This window comes from Bison bison, unplaced genomic scaffold (genome assembly GCF_000754665.1).
Source record: "Bison bison bison isolate TAMUID 2011002044 unplaced genomic scaffold, Bison_UMD1.0 scf7180017864522, whole genome shotgun sequence".
Taxonomy (NCBI): Eukaryota; Metazoa; Chordata; class Mammalia; order Artiodactyla; family Bovidae; genus Bison; species Bison bison.
In genome coordinates this window covers 389,647-402,237 of record NW_011495073.1, presented here as the reverse complement: position 1 = coordinate 402,237, position 12,591 = coordinate 389,647, and the positions used below count along the sequence as shown (strand labels likewise).

Sequence of the window (12,591 nt, the reverse complement as noted above, 5' to 3'; positions counted from 1 at the left end):
TTTGAGCATTCTTTGGCATTGCCTTTCTTTGGGATTAGAATGAAAACTGACCTTTTCCAGTCCTGCAGCCACTGCTGAGTTGTCCAAATTTACTGGCATATTGAATGCAGCACTTTCACAGCATCATCTTTCAGGATTTGAAACAGCTCAACTGGAATTGAATCACCTCCACTAGCGTTGTTCGTAGTGATGCTTCCTAAGGCCCACTTGACTTCACATTCCAGGATGTCTAGCTCTGGGTGAGCGATCACACCATCGTGGTTATCTTGGTCGTGAAGATCTTTTTTGTACAGTTCTTCTGTGTATTCTTGCCACCTCTTCTTAATATCTTCTGCTTCTGTTAGATCCATAACCATTTCTTTCCTTTATTGTGCCCATATTTGCATGAAATATTCCCTTAGGATCTCTAATTTTCTTGAAGAGATCTCTAGTCTTTCTCATTTGATTGTTTTCCTCTATTTCTTTGCACTGATTGCTGAGGAAGGCTCAGTAGGATACAAGCTCCTCCTATACCGCTGAGGAGAGTGACAGAAATCTGAACACTTGGCCAGAGAAGGCATTATTAGACATTCGTCTTACACATTTAAAGCATAGCATAAACGAGAAATGAGAGAAGGCAAATACAGTACATGGCCAGAGAGGAGGACCCCACTTGGAAAGGACTAGTCAGAACAGACACAGAATCCTTCACACAGGCAGGCAATGGAGAGGGCTTTCTGCTGGTCAAACCCAGACTCCATGGGGGAGGCAAATACCGATAACCATGGGAGATAGAAAAAACTAAATAGTGTATTCTCAGCTTTCCCTTTTGGGCCTATATTTGTTTAAATCTCATTCCAAAATTGACATAAAGGTCAGCAGGCACGCAGAGCTGAGCTCATGAAGCTCAGTATTTTCATCAAGATTCGCATCTGACAAAAGCAAAGTAACCCAACCTCCTGGCTGCCCGCACCGTGCACAGCCCAATGAAGACGCAGGCTCGGCGGGGCCAGGTGCCCCGAGCCCTGGTCTCCACTCCGACGGGACTGGGCTTTGCCTCCCGGAAGGAGGACGGGCCAGTCTTGGCGCTCAGTGTAAAGACACCATGGCGGGTGCCCAGCAACGATGCTCTGAACGCAATCTGGCAGAGCCAGCCCACCCAGGACAAGGGTCTCAGGGGCCAGAGACACCTCTCGGGTCCCCAACTCTACGTGAGTGAAACAGCACCCCTCGAAGCTCTGAGAAATTCCTACATAAACATATCTGGTGGCAACACTCGAACTGGCCTGAACATGCTGGCAGAAATAGGACCTATTCTGACTTGGAGCGGTGCCTGGACCCATCCAGTTTAGAGAGAAAAATCCAGACATTTCTCTGTAGAGGGGCGTGCACAGTTGAGGGCCGGTGTCTCGAAGCAGCCTTGAAGTGTGAAATATGCAATCCGTATACTCTACTAAGGGCTTGCCAGGTGGCGCTAGTAGTAAAGAACCCTCCTGCCAACGCAGGAGATGTAAGAGATGAGGGTTTGATCCCTGGGTCAGGAAGATCCTCTGGAGAAGCAAATGGCAACCGACTCCAGTATTCTTCCCTGGAGAATCCCATGGACAGAGGAACCTGGTGGGCTACAGTCCATGGGACCGCAAAGAGTCGGACACGACTGAGTGACTTAGCACGCACGCACACACGTACTCTTCTAAAGTCATAACCATCCTGGACCAGAAACAGCCGTCCCAGTCCTGTGGGCCTGTGGGCAGCTGTGTTCCCGACTCTCTGCACATCAGAAGTCATGGCCCTTTCCACAGAGGGGACTCGGCTACCTGGGGGGTGTGGGGGGTGGGCAGGACCCCCAGGGACACAGAGGTTGGACCAGGTCTGCCTCGTGTGCCCCTAGCATCTATCACAGGACAGACTCCAAAAAAGCAAAAACTATTCAGCACTCACCCTCAGGTACACAGACCTTCAAAATGATAACAACTTGTGTATATTTGAAATTCTTCAAGAATCAGAGCTACCACTATTCATAACCTGTCCGGATGTAATTTGGAAGCACAAGGGGGGAAAACAAGGAAAGGTTCTTACCTGAAGAAGTAGGTTTCTGCCTTGTCGTAATGACCCAGGGCCAGTTTGAGGGGAGGGTAGTTGATGGCCAAAGGCCTGACCATGAACAAGGCCATGGCCAAGGCCACGAAGAGCACGGGTAGCAGTAGGTCGGAGATGGTGCCCTTCCAGGCCCGGCGAGCATGGAGAAGCCGCTTCCGCAGGAGGGCAGCTGTCTGTGCCAGGAGTAGGGGGCCACCCCGCACCAGGGGTGTGCCAGCAGGTGTGCGGTCTGCAAGGAGAGGAAGATGTGGCAGGTCTGAGTCCCTGGGATTCCTGCGGCATCCCTGACAGCCCCCACCCTGCTCTCATCCTGCAAGTCCCTGCACCAACAGTCTCAGGTATACCCTAAGTCAGGACACCCTGGGAAGTTTCACACACAGGGCATCTCACAACATCAAACACAAGGACAGACATCATGGTAGCCCCCCTTGGTTCCTGCAGCTGAAGGGGGATGGGCAGATGGGAAAGGACAGGGAGAAAGGCTTTATGTTTATTCCTGCAGATTAAAACAAAGCCTGTGATATGAGCTTCAATTCTAAGCCACCAACGGAGGGCTGGGGGTGGCAGAGACGGTGCCACCCAAATGAGACGTCATCTCCAGGCTTCTTGCCTCTGTCCACACCCTGAGTCCCTACCCCTGACACTGGTACATCTCGTTTTAGATCCAGGCAGCACATGCTTGCCTCCACCCAGGTCCCCATGAAGCCCGCACCTGCGTCCCCTGCCCATCCAAGACATCCCAAGTGGGGAGGAGCCTGGGGCAACCTCTGGGGCAGCAGGGGGTCCCAGCTTCTAATTCATCCACTCATAGCCTGTCAGTCTCAGCAGTCCGGGCCACCCTTCCTGACATGGCAGATCTGAAAATGGCCTCTGTGAACAGAGGGGCAAAATGCAGACCCAGGAAGTAGTGCAAGCTGACGCCCTAGCTCGGTCCTTCACCAGGCTCCCTCTTAGGCTGGGCATCTGGGTCCACACCCCACAGTGAACCTGCCCCCATTCCCACAAGTGATGCCAGCGGCTGTGTCCAGCAACGAGGACGCCAGGCAGGAGCAAACTGAGGCGCCTAAGGCCTGCTGTCTCCAGCTATGTCTAGAGGACCATGCTGCTCAAACCACCGGCCAGGCCCATGGGCCCCAAGTGAGTCCTCCTAAGGCACGGTACTAGAAATGTGGATTTCTGAAAGAACAGATACGGGAGATCCCTGGTGGCCTAGTGGTTAGGATTCTGGGCTTGCACCTCTGGCAGCCTTAGTTCAATCCCTGGTCGGGGAGCTGAGGTCCACAAGCCATGCAGAATGGCCAAAAAACAAAACAAAAAAAAGAACAGATATGGTAAATTGATCATACTGCTTATTAATACAAACATCAAATTGCTATATAGTTAATAAAAAAGCAATGAATAAGCTTAAAGTCCCAGAGAAAATATTTCTACAGAAACTATCATTTGAAAGATAAATGGTTCATAATGGCACTGAGAACAGAGGTGCAAAGGCACGTGGGTGGAGGTGTGGAACACACGTCGGGAAAATCCCTCATCTGCAGGTCCTCAGTGAGCCCCAGGGCGTGGCAGGCTCCGGTGGTCTGATTTCTGGCCTCAAAAAAAGGCATAAAGTAGGGACTGAGACAAAAGTATGAACAACCCAACACAAGGTAAACACGACAAAACAATCATGTGGAGCCCAGGCGGGCCTGAAAGGGCTGGTGCCAAGGACACAGTCTTGGGAGGTTTAAGGGGAAAGTGCAGAAGCAGAATCTTTAAGACTCCGGAGATGTCTGAAAGAAAATGTGGATGTTTAAAGATGAACATGACGTACTAACCCTCATGGTATATTCTGTGTGAGATGCAGAGTATATGTGGCCAGTGGCAGAGGTGCAGCTTAAAAATTAATACGCAAAGAAGAAATAGAGACACATGGACGTCCCTAGTGGTCCAGTGGTTAAGAATCCACCTGCCAATGCAGGGGACACAGGTTCGACTCCTACTCAGGGAAGACTCCACCTGCATCAGGGCAACCAGGTCTGTGCACCACCCCTCCTGAAGCTGAGCTGGAGAGCCCACACACTACAGCTACTGAGGCCCGTGTGCCTAGAGCCTGCGCTCTGCAACAAGAGACACCACTGCACTGAGAAGTCCACGCGCTGCAACTGGGGAGAGCCCGTGCACGGCAGTGAAGACCCAGCGCGGCCAAAAATTAATTAATTCAAAAACTGAGTATTGTTCTAAAAAGAAAAGAAATAGAGACAGACATAAAGAACAAATATATGGATACCAAGTGGGGCCCAGGGAGCGGGATGACTTGGGAGACTGGGATTGATATATACACACCATTATGTATACAATAGGTAACTAATGAGGACCTGCTGTACAGCAAAGGGAACTCTACTCAGTGCTCTGAGGTGACCATGTATCCATATGGTTGATTCACTTTGCCGTACAGCAGATACTGACACAGTAGTGTAAAACAAATATACTCCCATGAGATAAATAAATCTTGAATATAAAATAAAGATAGATGCTGACTCATGGAGATCTTTACCAGCCACTTGAAGGATTACAGATCTTTACTGGACTGAAGGTCCCATGACAGGATGCACATTATGATATAAAGTAATATTGTACTGTAAAACAAGGAGCATTCTCTAACAAGGGTGGGCACTGTGTGGTGGAAACAGCGGTTAATACTTTCAACTACGTATCAGATTCTCCAGGGGAACTTTTTGAAGAATGCTGATGCCCAGGTCCACGTCCAACAGAATCAGATCTTCAGACTGATAAAATAAAAAGACTCAGAAATTTAAAAAAAGAAAAACTTCCCAGAGGCTCCTGATGTTCAGCTGGGTTTCTGAATGGTTGATATAATGCACAACCAATGGGGATTCGTATGTAACTCATGAAGCACTTATTAAATGAGCAGATGGAAAGATTCTAGTGCTAGAAAAAGGTGTATTATTAAGCTAAATATGATCCTTTCTCACATAAATACAGATGTGAATATAAAACACCCCCTTCCCAATCATTTTAGGAGATTCTGGTGTGGAATAATACTGATGCTGGGCATTATGCGTGCAGATCTATTAGGATAATTATGTGAATTATCTAGCTCAAGCTGAAATAACTGAGATGTTGCCGGTTGCCAAACCCCTAGATTTCCAAAACGATTGCTGAGATAATTGCTCGATGTTCACAGCCTTGGACTCAGGAGCTCTTTCTCTGCCAGAACAGAATGCCTCATTCTTTCAATTCAAACCGGAAGTCACTGGTGGACTCTGGGGCTTGGTCTCTGCCACGCCTCTGGACACTGTCCACTGGGAGTCACACCCCTTGGGCCAGCCTCTAAGGAGCATCCTCTGAGCGCATGTCTGGCCACGGCAGCTGCTTCCATACTGTGCATCTTCTCACATACATGCACCTTCTCACACACATGCACCGCAGGCCGTGACTGTAAACACCTGTTCACATCACAAACGGTCTGTCTATGCAGCAGATGCTACAAAATGGAAAGAGGATGTGACTACGTGGGTGTTGGATTCCCTGGTGATGGAGGAGCTGGACCCGAGTCAGAGAATGGCCCTCTGCCCTCTGGCCATCACTGTGGGGTGGGTACAGCCTCATCTTTTAATCCACGTAAATTAGGATTTGAATCCAATCTCAGCCAACAGGCTGTGTAACTTCTGGAAACTTACCTAACCTCTCTGAATGCCATTTCCCTCAGTTGTAAAATACAGACTTATAGTATTTTCCCTTAGTGAGGATTATTATTACCACACTTATTAAACTACCAATAATAGTAAATGCTCATCAGACAGCCCCAATAAGTCTGCAGAGAAAGGTGTTCCTTATATTAAGAAAAATGAGTTTTCTCCAGCTTCCCATAATCATTAATTGTACATAAATGGAAAAAATAAAGGGCTAAGATACTGAAGCTAAGATAGCTGATGTCATGAATCAACACCAATCAAATATTCATGGCTAAACTCATAAAAGTATTCATATGAATAATTTAACAGACAAAACTGAAATACTGGGCCAAACTGTTATGAATTGTCTCATTTGACTTATGAGTCCAATTATATTCAAGGACTCCCATTATGCCCATAATTATTCACCCTCATTTACCCTGACCATCATATTGCTTAGGTAAGATGTACAAAGGTTTTTTTTTTTCTTTTTTTTGGGTCAGATGGCTTCGATTGCTGAAACATTAATGCCTACTAAGAAATAACTTAAAAGGTCAAGGACTCTGCATACACCCCAGAGTGTGATCTCCACATCACCAACTTCATCCAAATATTCTCAAAGAATTTAAAATAAAGCATTACAAATGTAATGCCTTTAAATCAATTTTCTAAAAATGAGTACTCCAAAAGAAAACTGGGCTAACAGCATATCTGAATGTGCAGGTCATTAAAAATACTACAAAATAGTAAAAATATGCTTACTGGGAAATCAGATATTTTCACGGGAGAAAATTTATCTGGAAAATAAGTTTTCAGATGATCAACATGGTAAGGATTAAAAACAAGGTGAATCCCTACCATCACTGAGGGTTTTAGGAAATTGGCCTCATCAGCAGCAGTGCTGGAAGAACTGCTGGCCAGTCTTTCTAGGGGAAACAAATATGAGCCCCGTCTGATCAGCTTAATTCCAATCCAAGAGTGGGATTAGTCAAAAAAGCAAGAGAAATTCATCAAATAGAGCAACAAGGCGGTTTGTTACATCCTATAGAAAACAGTAGCAAGAAGCTGGAAACAAATGTCCGACACACAGAGATGAACTCAACAGTTGAGAATACAACCATGCAGTGGAGAAAAATGCGTTACAACATAACACACGGAGAATAAATTGCTACTGTTTTGTGTATATACCTTAATGAAAAGTTGTCTTTTATGAATTGCTACATTCTATACATTATTTGAATTTGACCAAGTGATTTTTTTTTTAGATTCAAAAAGCTGAAGTGCTATACACATTTTCAATCTACTTACTAAAGATTTGTAACTCCTTGTGCAGTAAGATTATCTACTTCAACTTTCTTCTTCATAGTTTCTGGGTTTTAAACAGTGAATATTTATGCATGTCGTAAGCTTACAATCCATGGGGTCTCAAGAGTTGGACATGACTTAGAGATGAAACCACTACTAGTCAATAATTATTTTGTAAAGACTGTGTATTTATCTGGGAAATGAGGTATGATTTTACGAAACAGAAATAGTATCTTTCTTTATTCACTGAGTTAGAGAATGTTACAGTTGAAGTGGATCTTAAATACAGTAATTCAAACGTTTCACTTACTTATAAACAGACCCAGTTCAAGAGAAATTGTGAAGGAAAGGTAAATTTGGGAGAACAAACCATGGACTTTATTATGTATAAGTGCTTTCCTAGACCCTTAGGTTGTCTCTTTGAATAACGTCCTCAAAGCTTTTAGTCCTGTAATAGAGTCAAATGTAACAAAACATGACAATTAAACAAGACCAACACAGTGTACTCTGTTCAACAGTGGGTCAGACTTCTCCAAAGAGCTGTCACTGCCAGAAATTCAAGGAGTAAAAAATGTTCTCTGATGGGTACGGAGGCATGCCTGGTGTAGGAGAGGACCTCCAGGGAGGAGAAACGAATTCTGAGACAGAAACATGGTAAGCTGGGTATTATGGATGTGGCCAGCCCTCCCTATCTGCCTCAGATCAAAAATATTCAAGAAAAAATGTTCCAGAACGTTCCAAAAAGCAAAACTCAGATTTGTCACACACTGGTAACTATATCACTGCAGATGGTAATTGCAGTCATGAAATTAAAAGACGCTTACTCCTTGGAAGGAAAGTTATGACCAATCTAGACAGCATATTCAAAAGCAAAGACATTAGTTGGTCAACAAAGGTCCATCTAGTCAAGGCTATGGTTTTTCCGGTAGTCATGTATAGATGTGCGAGTTGGACTGTGAAGAAAGCTGAGTGCCGAAGAACGGATGCTTTTGAACTGTGGTGTTGAAGAAGACTCTTGAGAGTCCCTTGGACTGCAAGGAGATCCAACCAGTCCATTCTAAAGATCAGTCCTGGGTGTTCTTTGGAAGGAATGATGCTAAAGCAGAAACTCCAGTACTTTGGCCACCTCATGCGAAGAGTTGACTCATTGGAAAAGACTCTGATGCTGGGAGGGATTAGGGGCAAGAGGAGAAGGGGACGACAGAGGATGAGATGGCTGGATGGCATCACCGACTCGATGGACGTGAGTCTGAGTGAACTCCGGGAGTTGGTGATGGACAGGGAGGCCTGGCTTGCTGCAATTCATGGGGTTGCAAAGAGTCAGACACGACTGAGTGACTGAACTGGACTGAACTGAACTGATAACTATATAGGATTTACATTTGTATCAGGTATTAGAAGTAATCTGTAAGCAGGCATGCTCAGTCACTCAGTCATGTCCAACTCTCTGTGACCCCACTGACTGTAGCCCACCAGGCTTCTCTGTCCGTGGGATTTCCCAGGTGAGAATACTGGAGTGGGTTGCCATTCCCGTCTCCAGAGGACCTTCCTGACCCAGGGATCAAACCTGCGTCTCTTGCATTGGCAGGCGGATTCTTTATTGCTATACCACCTGGGAAGCCCTGAAAGTAATCTAGAGGTGATTTAAAAATATAAGAGGGTGTGTGTAGATTATATGCAAATACTACACCATTTTGCAGAAGAAGCTTGAGCCTCTGGGGACTCTGCTGTCCACGGGGTCTGGGAACCACGCCCACCCCTTGGACATGGAGGGACAACGATGTTTTCTACTGCACCCCGGTCATGACCTGGGATTTCAAAATTATTAGCAGACAGTAAAAAGCTTACACCATTTCATCTGTTCTCACCAGTCCAAAAACTAGAATCAGTGAGCTGTATGGAAAACTGACAGTGCTGGATGGTTCCTGGGGGGGTATGCTCTCAGTTAACCCAGTGGACACCTGTAGATGGGCATTAACACTGAAAACATGTCACAGGGACACAGCTTCCAGCATCGGGCCCCAGACACCCGGGCCTCATGTGGACACACTGACCTTTGGGCAGGGGTTGTCCCACCAGTGACCCTGTTCAGAACACAAAAGATGCAGCTGGGGTGGTTCCCAATCTCTGTTCCAGTAAAGACGATAACTGTACCACATTTATGCAAATTCTGACTGAATTATGAATAAGAATTCATACCATTTAAAGAAGAAAACTAACAAAATAAAATATCCTCCAATTAAGAAAGGAAGGAAAGTGGGCAACAGGGGTGGGAAAGAGAGAAAAAGAGAAAATTGAAAAAAGAATGAGGAAAAATCTAAAAGGAAGTTTTGTGACACATTATAGGCTTATTAATATGACATAAAACCCAAAATACATTTACTTCTTAAATGTTAAACACGATAATATAAAAATATATAAAACGTAAAACCACGCAACTTACTGTGACTTTTGCTAACTATTCTTTTATAAAGCAAATCCAATATTATGTTGAATTCTTTAAAAAGCTAACAAATAGAGTCTATTTTATCTAAACTGTTTTGAAAATAATTTCATAACTCTATTTTACCCAAATTTTATAGCACTTTACCTGTTCGTTTCTTGTAATAACCATACTATTTTCTTAGACATGATTTTCCTTTAAAAAAAGAAAAAAGTATGTGATAGAATAATTTTCTACATGACAAGCCACTGAACGTTCCAGTTTCTGTACAGGTATATATCCTTGATTTGGTTCTTTAAAAAGCACTATGACTGGTGAAAAGATGTTCAACATCGTTAAATGTTCAGTTCAGTTCAGTTCAGTTCAGTCGCTCAGTCGTGTCCGACTCTTTGCGACCCCATGAATCACAGCACACCAGGCCTCCCTGTCCATCACCATCTCCCAGAGTTCACTCAGACTCACGTCCATCGAGTCAGTGATGCCATCCAGCCATCTCATCCTCTGTCGTCCCCTTCTCCTCCTGCCCCCAATCTCTCCCAGCATCAGAGTCAGCTATTCACATGAGGTGGCCAAAGTACTGGAGTTTCAGCTTTAGTATCATTCCTTCCAAAGAACCCCCAGGGCTAATCTCCTTTAGAATGGACTGGTTGGATCTCCTTGCAGTCCAAGGGACTCTCAAGAGTCTTCTCCAACACCACAGTTCAAAAGCATCAATTCTTCGGCGCTCAGCTTTCTTCACAGTCCAACTCTCTCATCCATACATGACCACTGGAAAAACCATAGCCTTGACTAGACGGACCTCTGTTGGCGAAGTAATGTCTCTGCTTTTGAATATGCTATCTAGGGTGGTCATAACTTTCCCTCCAATGAGTAAGCATCTTTTAATTTCATGGCTGCAATGTTAGAGAAACACAAATCAAAACTACAATCACACCTGTCAGAATGGCCATCATCAAGAAGTCTACAAACAATAAATGCAGGAGAGGGTGTGGAGAAAAGGGAACCCTCCACTTCTTCTCCCACTGCTTGTGGGAACGTAACTTGGTTCCCACACTATGGAGAACAGTATGGAGATTCCTTTAAAAACTAAAAATAGAGTGACCATATGACCAGCAATCCCACTCCTGGAAACATATGCATAGAAACACACGGTTTGAAAGGCTTCGTGCACACCAACATTCACTACACTATTTACAATGGCCAGGATGTGAAAGCAACCTAAATGTCCATCAACAGAGGAAGAAAGATGTGGTACATATATACAATGGGATATGACTCAACCATAAAAAAGGATGAAACCATGGCAACTGCAGCAACATGCATGGACCTAGAGATTGTCATACGAAGTGAAGCAAGTCAGACAAACACTGTATGAAGTCACTGCCATGTGGAATCTAACATGTGAAACACATGAAGTTATTTACGAAACAGAAACAGACCCACAGACATAGAGATCAGACTTTCGGTTGCCAAGGGGTGGGGGGTGAGGGAGGGAAGGAGTGGGAGTCTGAGAACAGCGGATGCAAACTGTTATATGTAGGATGGACGAACAACAAGTTTGTTTAGCATAGGGGACTATATTCAATCTTATGGGATAAACCATAATGGAAAAGAATATGAAAAAGAATGTATATATCTGTATAACTGAGTCACCGTGCTGTATAGCAGAAACTTTTACAACACTGTAAATCAACTGTACTTTAATAAAATTTTTAAAAGCCACCATGACTGTAATAACCAAAAGGTTAAAGGAATCAAATTAGCATTTTATTCTGGCATAGGGTCACCCCTTATACCTAGCCATATTTTTTTTTAATAATGTAAAGGTTGCCGAAATCCCTTTGTTTAAACTTACCTTGAAAAAACAGTGACTTGACCTTCAGAGAACCAGGGTGCATCCCAGCTCTGCCACGAGCTGCAAACATCACCTGGGCAAGTCACAAGCTCAGAATTTGCATTTTGTCTTAAATGCACCAAAGTCAGGTCCTCCAGAAGTATCTAAAGGGCCTCACTCTTGGGTTTTCAAATCTGAGCTCCCTCCAAAGTTCTAACACATGATTAGGAAAGAGGACTTGGGGACACTTTCCACTGCACCCCCATCTTGACCCCTGGCCGTCATCTCGGGCTCTGTTCTGCATGGGTTGGATGGATGAAGGCATGGCTGGATCCAGCATCCCCATCTATTTGTAACTCACTGGGCTGTGGCTCCCCCACCCCCACCCCAGGCCCTTCTCCCTACTTGACAAACAACCCCTGTGCATTTCCCCAGGCCCCGTACCCTCTTGGTTATGACAGTCATGCCTAGTGGGCCTCATAAGCTGTCCTCAAGACACCACTGGTGGCTCCATCTCAATCTGATTTTAATCAGCATAAACAACAACGCTGAAGCAGGTGACAAAGCAACGACACGACCCTGCGGTGTTTAGAGACGTAAATACAGCTGCTCAGATACCCCCAAGGCAGCTGCAACCATCAGGGAGGAACAAACAAGGTACCAGTTCAGGATGCCCGACTCAATCTCCACCCACTCCGGCCAGGGGGGGTGTGTGGAGGGGGCGGGAAGCATCCAGGGCACATCTATCCTCAGCTTCCTGAGGACTGGCAGGCCCCTAAAGGTGCCCAGAGCTCTCCTGTCTGATTTACCCGAGTTGGTCCCATGACTTTTGAGGCAATGACTACACTTCAGAGAAGTAAAACACATTCTCTGTCAAATATTTCACAAGAAGATGAGACTCCAGTTCAGGAAATGAGGATGATATGGTAACTATTCATCGCCAACCTTCCCAGGTGGCGCCAGTGGTAAAGAATCCACCTGCCAATGCAGGAGACTCAAGAGATGTGGGTTCAATCCCTGAGTCAGGAGAATTCCCTGGCATAGAAAATGGCAGCCTACTCCAATATTCTTGGCTGGGAAATCCCATGGACAGAGGAGCTTGGCGGCCTACAGTCCATGGGGTCACAAAGAGTCAGACCCAACTGAGCACAAACATCACCAGCCTCGGGAGCTTGCTCTGGCAGTTCTGATCTGCATGCCAGCTCCACACACTTTCCCTGCTTCCCGAGTCCCCTGTGACCAAAGCTGCTGCT

General features: G+C 45.3%; 1 protein-coding gene across 1 annotated transcript in view; it reads right to left on the bottom strand.

The window, feature by feature from the left end:
* Window positions 1-12,591, bottom strand: part of ABCA13 (ATP-binding cassette, sub-family A (ABC1), member 13) — a 402,303-nt gene that overhangs the window by 167,040 nt on the left and 222,672 nt on the right. The window contains exon 43 of the mRNA XM_010831050.1: window positions 2,059-2,308. Within this exon, the coding sequence (XP_010829352.1) occupies window positions 2,059-2,308 (250 nt within the window). The remainder of the gene's footprint in view (window positions 1-2,058; window positions 2,309-12,591) is intronic.